This window comes from Tenebrio molitor, chromosome 2 (genome assembly GCF_963966145.1).
Source record: "Tenebrio molitor chromosome 2, icTenMoli1.1, whole genome shotgun sequence".
Lineage (NCBI taxonomy): Eukaryota > Metazoa > Arthropoda > Insecta > Coleoptera > Tenebrionidae > Tenebrio > Tenebrio molitor.
The window spans coordinates 10,572,050-10,589,053 of record NC_091047.1 but is presented as its reverse complement, the minus strand read 5'-3'; the positions used below and the strand labels follow the sequence as shown (position 1 = coordinate 10,589,053).

Here is a 17,004-nt window from a genome sequence, read left to right as displayed (position 1 = left end):
GCAGCAGTAATTTCAGTATGTACCTAACTTTGATTTTTACATTTGTTTTCATGTTTCCGAAAATAGAAGGCATGAATAAGAACTTTAATGAATGACACCTACTTTCAGGAGTATCAATAAAAATGTTTTTTTTTCCCATTAGTATATATTTTCTTTTCAACCTGTCGACGTGAGCAGAAGCCATGTCTACTGATGTTATTGAAACCTGCATTATCACACAGTCGATGTTGATTTTTACTGACATCTGGGATTCATTGAACTGATCGCAGATAATAACAGACGTTTTAGCGGCTCCTACATCTGATGCAGAAGCAAGTATCATCGTGTACAGACATCGACAACAAATCAATTGACTCGACTGACATGCCAATTAATTCCTTTCGTTAGTCGTACATCTGCATTTCTTCAGATTATTTCTAGAAATTATCGTTTCCGCGAGCAACCTTATAGGTAACTGTTTGTAGAATATGTGCACATATGTAATCCGAAGCATAACATCGCGTACGATAACGTCAAAAGAAATGTTAAATTATCAACTTGAATAAACAGCATGAACGATTCGTTTAGTATCCAACAGGCAGCCAGACAGTTCGTTTAAAATGACTTTGAAAAAAAGTGACATCTTATTGTTGTCGCAAAGACTGAGCGGTAGTTTTCAAGAACTGACTCTGCGCAAGAAGAAGAAGAACAAAGATGAGGTAGGCTCTAGAATTTTTGCAACTAGGCGTTATACGGCTCCTCTTTGTCCGCCGCATGCAGACAAAAATTAATCGTGGGCAACCGCCCCCATGTTTCATTTCGCTTTGTTTTATACATACACCGTACGTAACACCAAATGGACCATGCGAACCTTATCATTTTTTCGCAGCTTGTCATAACCTTCCAAAGTTTCCACGTTCCTCTGATGGTCATTGCAACGTTGTGTTTTTATCACTTCTCGACCATTTAAACCCCCGAACCACTTCATACACATATTTACCCTGATAACGATACCTGTAAATAACTACATGATATAAATAGAGACAGGTGTTTGTTATTTAATTGTTCACCGAGTATGATGCCAGCGGAAAATGAATTTTCTGCTTTTGGTGGTTTCACGGCTTCGAATTTTCTACGTGAAAATGTGCATGATATTCTCGAAAATTCGTGAAGGCTTGTCGTTGGTTAATTTCCCGGAAAAAAAATCATCGAGCGATGACGATCCTCGTAAGGTATTTACCAGTAGATTTTTTTTAAACGGTATCAGTGCAGAAATTGTTTTACGAATTCGTAGTGAGTCACTCCGACTGTAAATTGTTAACGTAGACTGTCATTAATTCTTGATTTGCATTTGTAAATAAGTTATGGCGTTTTGTAAAAAAAAATAATGTTTTTTTATGAGCGTACGCGCTTTGTGTACATAATGAATTAAATATTTTACAAAATGAAATGGTGCTTGAATTAATTTGCGTCATGCAAGGCACTAAACATAATTAAGTTTGATATTTTGTGAATGAAGCGTGTTGAATTGATGGGAGTGATTTCGGCTCCAATTTAATATCAGACAAATTATTATTACCAAAATTGTGACTATTTCGTGTTATGGTCGGACGCAAGTGCTATTTGTGAAGTATTGGGTCCCCATAATGACTATTTTCCCCTCGAGTTGCGTTTATTGTAACGTTTAAGACGTACTAGAGCTGAAGGAAAGCCATAACAAGCACGGTGATTTTCTTATGGATAAATAAGCTTCAACCCTTCAATGGCCGGCTCTAACTGTCATAGAATTTAATGTTTCGTTTTTAGAAGCCATATCAACTGGGTCACTGGGGCTGGAGACTTGCGCTATCTTATACTCGTTTGAGCAAGGTTGTCTGGAAAAAGATTTCGAAGTCTTTTTCAGACCCTTCAAAGAATATTGTACGAATTTTTTATCGGCAGATAAACCCAATAGACTTCTATTGTAGCAGATGCACCTGCCTTTGGGATTGGAATGAATTTTATAATCGAAACGCGTTGTATTTTATTTTTAATCTTAATTTTGTAATTTTTCTCTCTCGAATAAAACGGCAAGAGCAATGACGATTCAATTACGAGTTGCAGTTTGTTCAACAGAACTAGTTTTTTCAAATTTGCCGCAAAATAGTGTTACGCCTCAATATGCATATTATGTAGGTATATACGTTTTGTTACGAGCTTGCGGCTTTTTCTTTAATCGAAAACGCGATTTTCCTGCTTATTATATGCATAAATGCGGCATTTAATTGCGACCATGAAAGCTCTTGAACTTTTAAGCTTCCGTCCGCCGGATAATATTGAATTTTACCTTCCAAACTTCAGGTGTTGACGCAAGCGGTCTTAAAGTACTTTCGCAGTCGCCATTGTAACGTGTGATTATATTAAAGCTTAATTGAGAAGCTCGTAAAGCATGAGGTCTATGATCTAAACGGCGGTTAGTGATTAATCAACCGAAAATGTTACGTACAAATTCGGTGAAATAAATGAAAGGTATTTAGAATACGGGCTTTCTGTCGTTCTCCTCCCTTTAACAGTTTAAGCATTAAAACCGGCCCATTCCACAATTTGCGATAAATTAGAGCCTGTATTTTAACGTGGAATTAAACTTGAGAGGCAGAAGAGGTACAATAGAAAGGAGGTGAGAAAATGCTCAATTCGAAAATCTCCGCACAGCTCGACTGTTATTGATTCGAGATAAGTTTGTGAAATTACATAAAAATTCAGGAATATAAAACAGGACCACTTCCACCTGCGCTGCGAACTTATAAAAATTTAAACAGCGACATAACATACTACTAGAAGTTTGAAATGTATTTTTTTTATGCGAAGATGGAAATAAATCTTAAGGGCAACATTTTACTTTTTATTATTTTTAACTTGTACTATCGGGTATATGGCAATCAAAAGTCTGTCACGTTGAAAGTTGACCTACAATTATAATTTGTAAAAATTATTATAAGAATTGGGTAATAGATGCACTTAAAGTTAATTTATTTTGAAAATTTCGTGGAATAGGTTTCCCAAAATAAATTTTCTGATCAACACTTTTTTCTGTCAGTATTATTCTAAGACAAAAAAAGTATTAGGTTTTTATTTTTATCCACTCTGATACTTTGAGAAATGAAGCTTTCGCATTGACCAACTAACGGGTGTTCAAATGAAAAGTTCATCAAGTTAGCTATGACTTTTTGATGAATGAGAAAAGAAAGGATGATGCCTTCTTTGATAGATGTCAGTTGTGTTTTGCGAGTGTAAAGTTTTTTTTAATTGAGTTTCGTTTTCTGTGGAATTGAACTTTAATTAAATTTAATTTCAATTTAATGAATGCACCAAAAACATCTATCCGACAATTGAGTCAGCAAATTAATCTCTTTGTTGGAATAACGCACACAATGTTACACAAGAATTTACATCTTTATCCCTACCGTATTACAGCAGTGAAGAAATTGAAGCAAATTATGCAAGAAGGTTCCATCTTTGCAATTGGCTTGTCGACAATGTAGACAATAATGTCTTGGTGTGCATTTAATACTTTCAACATAAAAAACACATCTAATTTAAAATCTTACAGATTGAACATTGTTGTGACTTTTGTCAAATTAAGAGGTTTTGTACTCAATGTTACCAAACATGTAGCCAGAGACTGCTCTAATTATACACCTTTTTGATAATTTGGCACGAACATTGCATATAAAATAAATTTAGTAAAAATAACTTTTGTCTTCACAATGTTGTGAAAAATTCAAAGGCTACTTGATGAACTTTTCAATTGAACACTCGATACTTGGGGCGTTTAAATAATGTAAACCAATTAATTTACCATTTGTTTAGGTTTTTCTTACCCTTGTTATTTTTTCATTCACGCAAGTAACACCATCCTATAATGATGTCTAAAAAAACAAGTCCTTTGCTGGTTTTTTTTTTTTATTTAATAATATTTTTTAACGAACATTTTTGATATTTGAATGGTTTCGTTTAACACACGCGTGAATATTTGCAGGTGGAACTAGTTATTTGAAAGCAGAGGTTTGCATTGTATGTACTACAATTTTCTCTATCTTCTTGGTTTCAAATGAGTCTGTTTTTTTTTTTTTATTATTTAATTGAGAATTAATTAGAATGTTACGAGTTCATATTTACAAATCGTAAAGTCAGTGAAATTATGAAATCCTTTCAAAGGGTAAATGTTGGATTATCGAAAAAGGTAAAGGTGATATGAACCGAGTATAATTTCAATGTTGTGTGGGTTCCACGTTGGTGATTTTTGAATGTTGACATGTCACATGAATATCCGCTTTTTTAATGCTGCACTTTCCCTGGACGTTGCGACTGGTTAATTCTCCATTTTCTTTATTTTAGTAACAATCGAACACTAAAAAATGGCTTACAATGAGCTGCACAATTTAAACTGAAACAAATTTTAAATATTGAGTTACTAGTTATACATAATTAAACAAAATTCAATTTAATTAAATGTAGAAGAGTGATCGTTTTAAACAAAAATTCATTAATCTCTGTTCTTATTTATTTGTGTTATTCAGTTCCTTTCTGATTATTGTAAATGTCTAGGCTCTTTTTTCTGTTTTCACGCTAAATTAGAATTAAATATATGAGTTTAAAATGGAGGAAAGAGATTTAAAAAACATTGTATTAGCATTTTTGTCGCTCTTTCGCGACACAATAAAAATTCATCTCGGCGAATAGTCGCGGTAAATTGTCATTATTCTTCATAATGGAATTTTTTAGAGTTCTTCGTTTTAAAGTTAACAGATTCAGATTCAAAAATAAATGAGAAAATAAACAAGCCGGCGAACTTGAAAGAAATATTATCGAGGAATGACAGCAATCGATGTGGTGGTGATCGTCACAACAGCGTGGCGGATTCAAGGGCAGCAACGTTTATGAACTTTCATTTACAGCATTTGATTATTTTCACGTTTCAAAATATTTTTTTTGGAACGAGCTTTTATTGTGCGAACCTTCATCATTGTTCCCGATCGAACATTATTGTGAAACCGTATCGTAGTGCAATTTCATTTATCGAGTCGACTGTTGCGCTATTTTTCTTGCAAATATTTATACGATCTCATTATAAAGGCAACAATGGATACGTTACTGATAAAATTAGCTCGCCTATAAAACCAGTTTCCAGGGGTTGCTACCTATAACACGGTAGGAATAAAGAAAGTTTGGGTGAACCCTAGTTACTCTTGTATCTGGGACACGTCGTCCTGGAAAGGTTGCCCGTTTTGTAATCCTAGCTGAAGAGAAATCTCTATTATATCTTATCAAGAGTGACTCACGTAAGCTCGTTACAAACTAAATGTAAGTTCTTATCAGTGATACAAGAATATAATTGTTAATCGAATTTTTAACAGCACTCAGTAACATTTGAGAACTAATCCCCACCGGCACCGCTGAAATGTTCACGCAACGTTCCGTGTCGAATCTAACCCCTTCTAATCAGCAATAATTTAGTGAAATTTCTTTCTAGTGGCCTCTTAACTGTTTTTCTATAATTATTTACAGCATCGTCGCGGAATATTTGACTCATTAGTGAGTTCTTTGTCAACATTTTTATGGCCGGTGGCAAGCCCATTTTCCCCCGTAAGTTCATATGTTTCGCTATCGGGAACCGATACAATAACGCTTTTATGGTCTGTATTTAAAAGGTGTAATTCTAACATTGCATGGTAGTCTTGTATTCATTTGTGGTATTGGTAAATTATCGTAAGCCATTATTTGTTCTTTGTTTATCTATTTGTACAGTGTATGAAAAAATTATTTTTAATGATTTGTATGTGCATATCCCTTCGTTTCCACCTCGGAAGGCACAGTGTATGCGACCATATGCGTGTGTGTTGTTGGTTTAATTTATAATCAACAAATATGTACATATTTTAATTTTAAATGAATACTATAGTAGTCGAACAGGTAGGTATAAGACCTCCTTGGCCAGGGGCGGAGTTAGTAGTAAATGTAATATTGATGCCTTGGTTAGTACCAAGGAGTTGATGAATGAGATATCGATTGGTTTTTTTTTAATCGGTGTTGTGTCATGCGATCAAATAATAATGATCAAGGGCGACGTTCATTTTATGACCGTGATTGGTGAATAGCTTCGCATTAACGTTGCTCTCATTTAGAAAGTGGGTCAAAGATGTTAAACATTTACTTGCTGAAGTGTGTTTTGAATTATTTTTCAAAATTTGAACGGTCTGGTACACATGTGTAGAAATTTATTTGCTACAACTGCGTCCCGGAATTATATGAAATCATTACAAATTTTCAGTTACAGTAGTAGTTAAATGTATCAGTTTTAAATAGGTACCACGTTGTTGCACACTCAAAATTCTAGGTATGAAAAAATTTGTTTAAAATTTATAATCCCGAAATTTTCTGCTAATATATCATTTTATAGCTATCCATAAATCTTAAACAAATTAATAAAAGCGTAAATTTCTCCCAAACAATAAAATTACACAAATTTAACTTTGTTCTTTGCGTATTTTACTTACGTATTTGGATCTATTTTGCTTTGTATATGCATTATGTTTTTCATTTGTTGAATAATTTGGGAATTTTGTCTTTTATGCTAAAAATTAGGGATGCCTTTCTGATTCCTGGCCGCAGTAATCACATACGAGTAATATAATAATATCAATTTCAACTAATTCTCCAATTAAGTTTTTCTATTTCGTTGAGTTCTCTGTATTACTTGCATCATGAGCCAAATGTATAAAAACAGTTCATTTTAAATGTGCAACATAAAAAGCGAGTTATATTTTATTTTTTATTTATTTTGACAAGTAGATATGTAGTATTTTTGGTAAGCAGCTAATATGTATAGAATCTGCACGGAAATTTTTACGATACTTAAATTGTTTGGCTGATTTTACGAGTATGAAAGTTTTAATCTTGAAAGATCGTTTTTTCATTTAATTAATAAGCCCATATCTTTAGGAAAAGAATCTTCAGAAGATGACTAAAATTGAGAGGTTACTTTTAACTGTAAGTGAAGGATCTCATTAAATTTTTATGGAGACTGTGAAGTTCAAAAATACATATCTTTAATATTTTATTATACCAAGATCCCACCTACATGTTTGGGTACTTATAACATCGTTTAATGGATGACTGAATCTTAAATCATTCTTGAATAATATGAAATGATCTTATTTAGTACTCACTTAGTCTTGTTAGAAATTTTTTTGGTATAAAATTGGCCAAATAATTTACGATGTGAACATTAATACCGGGTGACTTTTAATGATTGAAACAAATTTAGTGGGTTGGCACTCCCCAATAATTGGTACCTACGGCTAGTCATTTGTCAAAGAGTTGTCTGTTAATTTGTTTTTAGGTTAAGATTTAGTTAAAATTTGAATTATTTTGACTTTTGCACTGTCATATTTGAATTTACCAGTCAAGTATTCCAACATGAAATCCTAAATATGTTGCCAACCGAACGAAAATAATTTCAATTATTAAAAGTCACCCGGTAGTTATTTACAGTAGTCATAGGTACAGGTACAACCTGTCCACCTGAACATAATATTTGTGGCAGAACTTATTTTATAAAAATGTGTGAGTTCTCAGATTGCAATTAGACTTTTTATGCATTGTAACATTGCAACAGTGACTACCGTGTTGAAAAATTAATTTAAAGTTTTAAACAATTAGGTATCATTAAAGTTTTCAAATCAATCGTTTTCTCTTAAACGTTTAAGAGTTACATTCTCCTAGAATTATTTTATCTATTCAAGAAATGAGTAAAAGCACATGATAGAGATGTGACAAAATAATGCTACGTAGTCATAAAAAAGTAGGCAACACCATTGACTTCTACCATCGTGAAAATTTGTGTGAAACAAAACGAACACATAAATCACTGACTATTTAACCGTCTTATGGTTATTTGAGAGACCATAAATTGAGGAAATAACCTACACATAACTTGTATGATGTTTAATTATTATAGTAGCTTTCATTGCTCGTTAATGTTACAATATATAGACAGGGGTTGTAGTAGTAATACGTTACTACCGCATAAAATTTTAGTGCATAGTCAATTTTGTTGCCCAATATATTAATCACGTTATAGGTTTTTAGACATTTGTAATTTTTAGTGATAAGAGTGTACCGTTGTTTTTTAGTTTCAAATAAAATCAATAGTGCACATTTTAAAATTATGATGCAAATACGTTTTCCTAATTAATCTATGTTTTATAGTGTTTTTTTATCATTATAAAGTTATTAAAATGCATTTATCTACTATCAATACGTAATGTTAAACTTTATGGTATTCATTGGAATGTCATAACGACATACTTTGCCGCACTAGTGTGGTGTAGTGTCATCCAAGGTAACATTTTTGTAATTTTGACATAATTTTGCTGCTATCAAAACTGCAACTGCTGCATTTGCTAGAATCTCGATTCTCAACATCGGAGGAAATGCTTTCTTGGTCTGTATCGTATATATTTTCTGCATTTTAACAGTGGGGACTGAAACGTGACAGAAATCAAAAATGTTTCCAGTCTACTACTTTGGTTTCTATAATACTATTTTTTCTCGTTAAATAATATTTATTTCCCACGATAATAATTAATTGATAATAGATAAAGCATTGTACTCGTAGGTACGATATTTGTATCGTGATTTCATATTACGATACTTATATCGCAAATAACTATTAACTAACTGAACTATTTCAATCTAATTGAGTGCATCAAGTTGTATCAGTTTATTTAAAAATAAATAATAGTAATGGATACTGCATTGGACCGTGGATAATGTGTAAGACAAATCGGTAGGTAATCCCTGAGAAAACTTTAAAGTGAAAATTGTAGTCAAACTACCGTTTCCGGATCCTTCAGACGAGTTTTGGAGTTGTTTTCTTTTTTAACTCGTCTTGACGTGTACTCTCGATTGTAACTTATAATTTACTTTCCAGGCTCCTGCGCGGAGTTGGATAGAAGCAACTTTCCACAAGAGGGAATGCGCCAGATTCATAGCCAACACCAAAGATGAGCAAAAGTAAGTTTTACATTTAATTGCTTTTTTGTCGGGGTTATTCCCAAATCCTGTTGAATCTTGGAAAACGGTTAACCTTAATTTTTTTATCACCTTATTGTAACTCGCTGTACAAATGTTTACAAATCTAGGCTAACAATCAGGAGCAAATAATACGGTCGTATTGATTTTAAAAGAAAACGTAAACATTTATCACCGTGCTAAAATGCGATAGTAATGCTAATTTGGAAGAAGGTCGACGTTCATGACATGTCGAAGACTACGCAAAAATGAAATTCATTGAATTACTGTTGGCGATTTTCTCATTCGTTCATTAGTTTCTTTCAACTCGTCTCTATGGTAATGATATTCTTGTTCTTGTGATTTAGTTGGAAAGTTGAGAACGTCGGGTGAAAAATGACTTTCAACTACTTTGCTAATCCAGCCGGGAACGAAATAAATGGGTTTCCTGATTATGAAGTTAAAAAATTGAATAATCAGTTTTTACGATCAGGTGCCGTTTTTAGAATTTCATAAAGAATAATATCCGCAGGATACGTATAATTTCTTTTCGTGCTTCGTTCCGGTTTACGGTGTCCGAAACACCATCGAGAACAGGAATTGTGCTTTTGTGTTCACTGTTTTATCACTAAAGCTGCTTAATTTCAGTTGGATGGCGAAAGCCCAGTTAGGATGTTGTATTATTTAAAAATATTCGTATCTTGAATTTTTGTGGAGTATTTAAAACTGGGGATTTTACTTATGTATTTTATTGCCGTATTTATTTTTTTTAACACTAATCAATAGTATGTTTCAACTGTAACATCCGCCGTGCCAGGATTTATCGGTATAAGCTGAACTATGTACTTTCAGGTAAAATAACGTTAAATAGATCTGACTGGGATTAAATTTTAATTTTCTACAAACCCACATTTCACTAATTAATTTGAATAATAATTGTTAAACAGTTTCTGTGCCGCGGTTGGAATACGTATAACATCACATTCCAAGAACAATTGACTAGTGTATACGTAACAACATTTATACAGTAATACTATTTGAAAATTATTTTAGTGGAAAGCGTACCTAATTTTGAATGCGGATTTATGGAGGAAATACGCTGGGAAGTTGGAGGCAATGAATGTGAAATAACATTCAGCTAGATAGGAATTTCAGGGTAATTGTATTGCTTGAAAAGTGCAAAGTATACAAAACAAGACTAGATACAAGAAGGAATAATCAGAAATGGAGGAAAATAAAAAATTTCAAATAGCTAAAGCAGAGTGAATGAGAACTAAAATGGATAACAAAGAGGAGAAAATGCTTTATGTACTCAATATTTTATAAACAATACTTACGATCTTAAAAAAAGAGATATGTAATAACTGGAATAATGAAGATAAAAATGTCAAAATATGCCATGCCAACTTAGATTATTCCTTATCTTATGTTTCTTTGGTAATTTTTTCTCACTCTCTTAATATATCGAGCCATCAAATTAATTTGTAATCGAGACATCCATGGATTTGAATCCGTAGGTCTTTTCCGATTGTTCCGATTGTTAATTGTGATATGTAAAGTTACGTCATTCTAAAGACTTTTTTAAAATCGATTTGATTTTCAAAAATTTTGATAATGTAACTGTAGCCTCCACATTTAATTTCGTTGTTAAATTCAATTTTCTGTCAGATCCTAATCCTGGATATACAATTAAATTCGTTGTATCTTTAACCACCGTTGCAATAGTTAACATGAAATGTCAACTGTCATAACCTGTGTTCACATAACGACATACGATTCCGGATTCATGCATGACCGATTACAAATTAATTTTATCGGTCGATAAATGCATAGGTTTTGTAGTCCCAAGTTCCTCGCTTTACTTCCGGTTATGCTTATAAATATTTTTTTCTACTTTGGTATCATAAGTGAGTCTTTGTGAAACTAAAAGTATGTAGTGTCACAAAGGAACTTTTTGTGAAACTGTTTTTTTTTAATACGTATCTATTACGTTGGTATTGCTGCAATAGCACGCTGGCCGGCGCGCGTCCGGCATCTCTAGCGAGCTCCTGTTAACAATTAAAGATTTGAAAATTGACATAGATTTCAGAGAAATGCCACCATAAACTCATACCATACAAAAGTCCTTAGATTATTTCGTAATTAGATTTTTGAGTTTTTATTACATTAATGCGACCAAAGTAGAGAAAATAGTATTATCTATTCATTTTGATTGTGACCACTCCTTAGTAACTTTTCAGTTGCTAGGTTATTTATAGGGAATTTTAGATAACACTAAATCCAGTCGCAGTTGGCAACTCTCGGAGGCGCCATTTTGACAGAAACGTCACGCTCACAGAAGACAGAATGGAGCATGACTTGCGCAAACGTTTTTCGACGTACACTGTGCGCATATCTATAAAATTGAGTTTTGGTACAAAATTTTAGAATTCAAAAAGAAAATGCCACGTCGTCTTCTCAAAGTTGGGACCAAACGGTTAATATTGACTTGTTTCGAGACATTTATTGAAGCCAACGGGAAAACAACTCACAAAGACGAACATCACCAATAAAGTTAACTCTATTTGTGCTTTTTTGTTGTACATTTTGGCTAGTAAGTGTTGTAGTTTGATACCTTCTGCCTTTTCATCCCCTGTAAATCATTTTTTTGAACTTTCTGTCTGATTAGTTTTTATCTGAAAATACTTATTTGTATTAATCAATGCTAATTGATTAGTAATCCCCAGGCATTTTTCGCGTTTGTCTTACTGCCAAATGACCATTTCCTTCGTTCTTCATTAATATCGAGAATTGCATGACTTGATTTCGAAGTTTTTACGTTAAATAATCTGTACCTGGATATAACCTCACTTTTCAACAGACGTGATCACAGAATCAGACAGACGTTTTTAGTTTCTCCTACTTCAAAGATTGATTTCCGTTATTAATATTGATAAATACATTAAAATCATAGCTTTACTACCGTGGTCAAGTTTTGACAATTCTGACGTTTTCACATCATGTTACACCACACAAATATTTAGTGTAAAACGTATGCAGCACACAGCTAAACAGCGCCTACTATGTTTTTCGTTGTGGTCACAATCAAAGTGAATAGATATTATGTATGTATATTACACTCGTTTTATAAGACGCGCTGTGACACTCGTTCTGTTGGAGCACTCCTCACTGCGTTCGTCGTACCCCAACTAACTCGTATCAGAATCAAGCGTCTTATAAAACTTGTATAATCATATATGTACTATTATTTGCAATAGATCACTCTTATTTTCTATATTTAATTCTCACATGTCTTGTACCTCACAGCTGATAATGTCGGAATTCTCTAATTCAATTTATTATTTATTAAAAAAAAGATATTGCAGGCATACTGATTAGAGTATGTACCCACCTACTTTAAAAAAAATTATTGTTTAGAAATTGAGATAATTACTCTTTGCTTTAAAGAATAAAACAACTACCATAAAAGACGAGCGCCAAATTTTAGTTTAAACATAATTTTAGCTCTTAATCTAACTTTGAAACAGGTAAACTATATCTGGCCAAGTTTAAGACCGTCAACGTAAAACTACCAATACTGACACAATCATTAAATGCCTGAATAAACTACTTAAATGTGTTATCAGTAGAAAAGTAACATTTTATGGGCGAGCTATAGTTGTTGGGTTTTTATAGCTTGTAGCAGTTCGGTTGAGTTTAAGAACTCTGTTTTGTATCTGGTTTCAAAAACACAAACTCCGATTTTGAAGTGTTCTTTTGATCATTCGAGTACCGTCTTATCTGCAGAAATAGACGGTAAGTAAGCATACTGAACACATTGCTAATACTATATTTTTAACGGTGGATTGCAATCTACACTGAATTGAAAAAAGAGCAAATGGTGATATGTACAGAAAGTTTTAAATTTACATCGTCTTGCTCCTGTTTACAAAGCTTGTTTGTAGAAAACCGCAATATAAATAATCCCAGTTAAAAGCTTTCATCGTCTAGTGGAAATACAAGTAATTAAATAGAAACTTTTCAAAAGCAGGTAAGGTTATTCTGCCGGAGTTTGACATGATTTTAAAAATTGATCATCACAAATAGTATTTAGTAGACTCCTTCAAACAAGCTTCAAAATATCTATGTATGTTTTTTTATAACGAAAAACTAAGTTTAAAAAAATCTTGGATTTCATCATTTCACCCGGAATTAGGGGCAGGTGGACATTGTGTGTGGCATGCCCCATCCAAAAAAACTCTTTTCTTTTTTGTGCCTTATTTCACTTATTAGTTGATACTGTCATATGTACTTTCATTCTGGGTGGCCATATAACCTGTAATCCCAAGGCGGTCTTTATTTAACTAGAGACCGCCTTGGTAGTCCTCATCTGTGTCAATTTTGAGCTTATCTTACGAGAAATATATCAAACTGATAATAATCAGTAATCACGTAAGAAACACAATGACACATGAATACAATTACTCATTGCACAACTAAAGTATCCAAACTTATTCAGTAGTATTTCGAATATTTAATAGGAAATTACCCTATTTGTTGTTTATTTACCTTGCATGTCGTCCTTTATTGATGTTGATTCCGATTGACTAATTCTTTTCGATACATGACGATAATAAAACAATAAAAATTGTGGGCAATCTCCCCTCTAGGGTGATCTCGCCCGCAATTACCCTATGTCTAAATTTTCTGTAGCTTATACCTAATAACCTATAGTGTCCACACAAGAATATTTTAATGTAAAGTTTAATTTTAGAATTGACTCAGTGAGTACCTTAATTAAAAAAGAAAGGTGTAAGTAGAGTGACTACAATATTTTACGAAAGTTAAATTAATATTAAGTTCTAGACATAACGTTTCACTTATTCAATATTCCCCTGGCAAATATAGACCCGGGGTGGTTCAATTATCAATTTGCTTGTGTCTTTTTCTGTTGCTCCCAGCAGACTGGTGTTGCAAAAGTTTGTAATTTTCATTTAAAGTATCTAATGAAATCGTTTAAAATTAATCAACGTCATTTAATAGGGCCAGCAATTATGAAGGATTCGGTTAAACTTATTGTGAAATGAAGGGAAAAATTACACGCAGGCCGATGATAATGAAGTTGCAGCGTTCAGGACATCCTGAATTTGAAACGAACGGCCGCAGATAAGCGGACTTTCAGAATAGTTTTTATCTTGAAATCGTCGATTCAACAGATTGCGGACGACAGTAAAGGATTAACCCGTGGGGTTAACCAAGGCACCCCGATTCTGTTATGCGTCCCTTTATAAATGAGCTACATAACTAGGATATCAGTGACGTTGTTGGATTTTTTTATTTTCTTCCACAGTTAACTCGCAATTTATTCTCCGATGCGGATGTTAGCCCCAAGGCAACACCGCAATATTTAATTATTCCATAGTTAAAGTTACATTTTTTGTATCTGGTGTTCATTTAAATTTCTCCTCAAAGTTGGCGTTGAAGAGTCGATTGTGAACGCACCACGGATGGCGGATCAGCTGTTTAAATCTAACCACACTTTTTGCACTGTTTGTGTTTTTACTCCGCTCACTGACTGACGACTAATAAAAAATTAACTCTTGTATTTTAGAACCATTTGTATCGTGTGTTTTTTTTTTCAATTTCACCTCAAAGTAGGCGTTGAAGGGTCGATTGTGAACGCACCACGGATACAGATCACTTTTTGCTTTGTTTATGTTTTTACTCTGCAGACTGACGAGTGGTCGGTACATTCACAATCGACTCTTCAACGCCAACTTTGAGGTGAAATTTAAAACAACACCCAATACAATGAATTACTTTTATTCACTGTAAATGTATTTGTTGCAATGAAACAGTGATGTTCATTTTTGCGAAACAACAAATTCTAATAATACAATTGTGTTGCATAATTGAAAATTTGCTTCAACAGTAAATTTGTACAAGCTATCAGAGAAACAGCTGACACGATTGACATATTTATTTAGTTTTAACGCCGTTACGTGCAATTATTAAGATTTATTCATTGGGTCCACACTATAAAAATTAAACATGATTTTTGGGGCGTTTCGAAATTAATAAACGCTTATCGTAAGAGTTTGTTCCGCCAGTTGAGCCGTTAAATTTACGGCAGAAATTTACTTGCACCTGTTATTTTAGGACTTTTAGGTTGACGGCGAACAAAAGCGATAAAAATGGCTCCAGACTTTTGTATGTTGCCACAAGAACTAATTAATAGAGTGGTGGTTAACGTGTGTGTTTAAAATAAAAAATAAAAATAAATAAAACGTTAGTTTGAAGCAATTTCTCTTTACCCACAGCACTGTTCTTAGTAAAATCCGACAGGAAATGTTCCTTTGGGGTTACTTATCCACGTGTAAAATTTACATCACTGGATTTTTATTATTTTTCCCAACTAAAGAATGAACAACTTAGGTAATTAATTTTTTTAATGGGTAATTAGTTGCATAATTTCCTCGAGAATCCCGCCATGTTCCTATTACCATTCGAGAAAGGAAAGGGATAAGAAAGCTTGAAAGACTGACTTAGTTTGTCGATTTACGATGGATTATAAAACTTCGTCGAATCTCCAAGAAAGCATCCGTCTATTATTTCCAGCTTTTGACCTTTTAATATTCTGACTTTTTACGATTACGCCAAACGGAAGGATTATTTACGCCTGTCTGTTTCACCTGTTGTGCAAGGATTTCATCTATCCTGCGAAAACTTATAAAAATACGTCACGTAATTTGATTTGTCGTTATCTTCAGGACACGAACACCCACGGTCTGGGTTTAAAGTGAAAGCTCTCTCGTTGGCTTTTTATTACTCGTAGTGAAAGCACACATCCTCATCGCATCTTTGTATTTGGAAAACTGTGAATGCCGAGAGAGAACCGTTTTGAATTCAGATTTGTTTTGTGTTCTTAATTGGTTCACTTAATGGGAATATTTCAGTGAAGCTATGTATGGCAATTTAATCGAACGAAGGATGCGATAAAGTTGCCAGTCGTAAATTTCCTGCGGTTTGTGTGTAGTGGCTCGGGTTTTGGTGACTTGTCGGTGGCATTTCGCCGGAAGTAAATTAATGAGTTTATAAATAATTACAAATTGCCAGCTTCCATTTCACCAAATCAATCCATCCAAGATTTAAACCATACCGGTGTTTATATTACAAATTTAAAACGAAACATCAACAAAAAGTCGGACGTTTTAGTCGGAATAACGTTACCGTAGGACATTTTCAAAGGAGCTCGCGAAAAATATTCTAAATTTTGTACGACACGCTCTTCCTGGCTCTGCCAATATTTATTCAAGTCATTATGTACTCGAGTGATGTATGTAGTTCTGTTTTGACTTGAATTCTTCATGCCACACTGAATGTATCGATCATTTATTAGCTCTGCACTTGTAGGTGGAGTTTTGACAGGTTTTCGGTGTTCTTATAAATAATGGGCCCGAGCGATGATTCGGTCGAACAGTTTTGGGAAATATCGAAACAGAACTCCGGTTTATAAGTACGCTTGCAGTCACGAATGACTTGTTGCATATTGTAGAAAAGGGGTCTGTTTGCCGTGTGCTTCCCGTGGCAGGTTTGAAATACAAATGAGCAGTACACTGTGTTACTCGTATATCCCGTTATGCAATCGAGCACGGGTAGTGAAATAAAAATTTTATTTTTATCCGGCCTGGGGGAGTAATTTAGTTTAATGAAAGGTAAAATTAATGTCGCGTTTTTTGGACAAAATGTGATGTTAATGTCACACGTGATAAATTTTGTGAGGTGGAGCAGTGTCACGTTCGGAAATTGGTTAATTTATTATATACCAGATTTGGAAACTTTCGTGGAGAAAAGGACCTGACAAATTTTCCGAGAAGTGGCAATTAGCCCGGTAATCTATTAAAATTTCATCAACTCGGGGTTAGTCAATACTTGATCGCTTTAAAATTCATTAGCTCCAGACCTAGTCGAAACAGGTATCGTGTACGGAAT

At 33.6% G+C, this 17,004-nt stretch overlaps 1 protein-coding gene across 19 annotated transcripts in view; it reads left to right on the top strand.

The window, feature by feature from the left end:
• The window catches only part of Trpm (transient receptor potential cation channel, subfamily M), an 85,792-nt gene that overhangs the window by 14,737 nt on the left and 54,051 nt on the right, over nucleotides 1-17,004 (top strand). For 14 of the 19 annotated variants that reach the window (XM_069038090.1, XM_069038100.1, XM_069038093.1 and 11 more), the window contains 2 exons: nucleotides 5,527-5,604; nucleotides 8,954-9,036. In XM_069038090.1, coding sequence (XP_068894191.1) covers nucleotides 5,527-5,604; nucleotides 8,954-9,036 — 161 coding nt within the window. Of the gene's footprint in view, nucleotides 1-546; nucleotides 699-1,065; nucleotides 1,212-5,526; nucleotides 5,605-8,953; nucleotides 9,037-17,004 lie in introns of those variants that run through there. The other 5 variants (XM_069038101.1, XM_069038097.1, XM_069038102.1 and 2 more) reach the window with 3 other exon arrangements.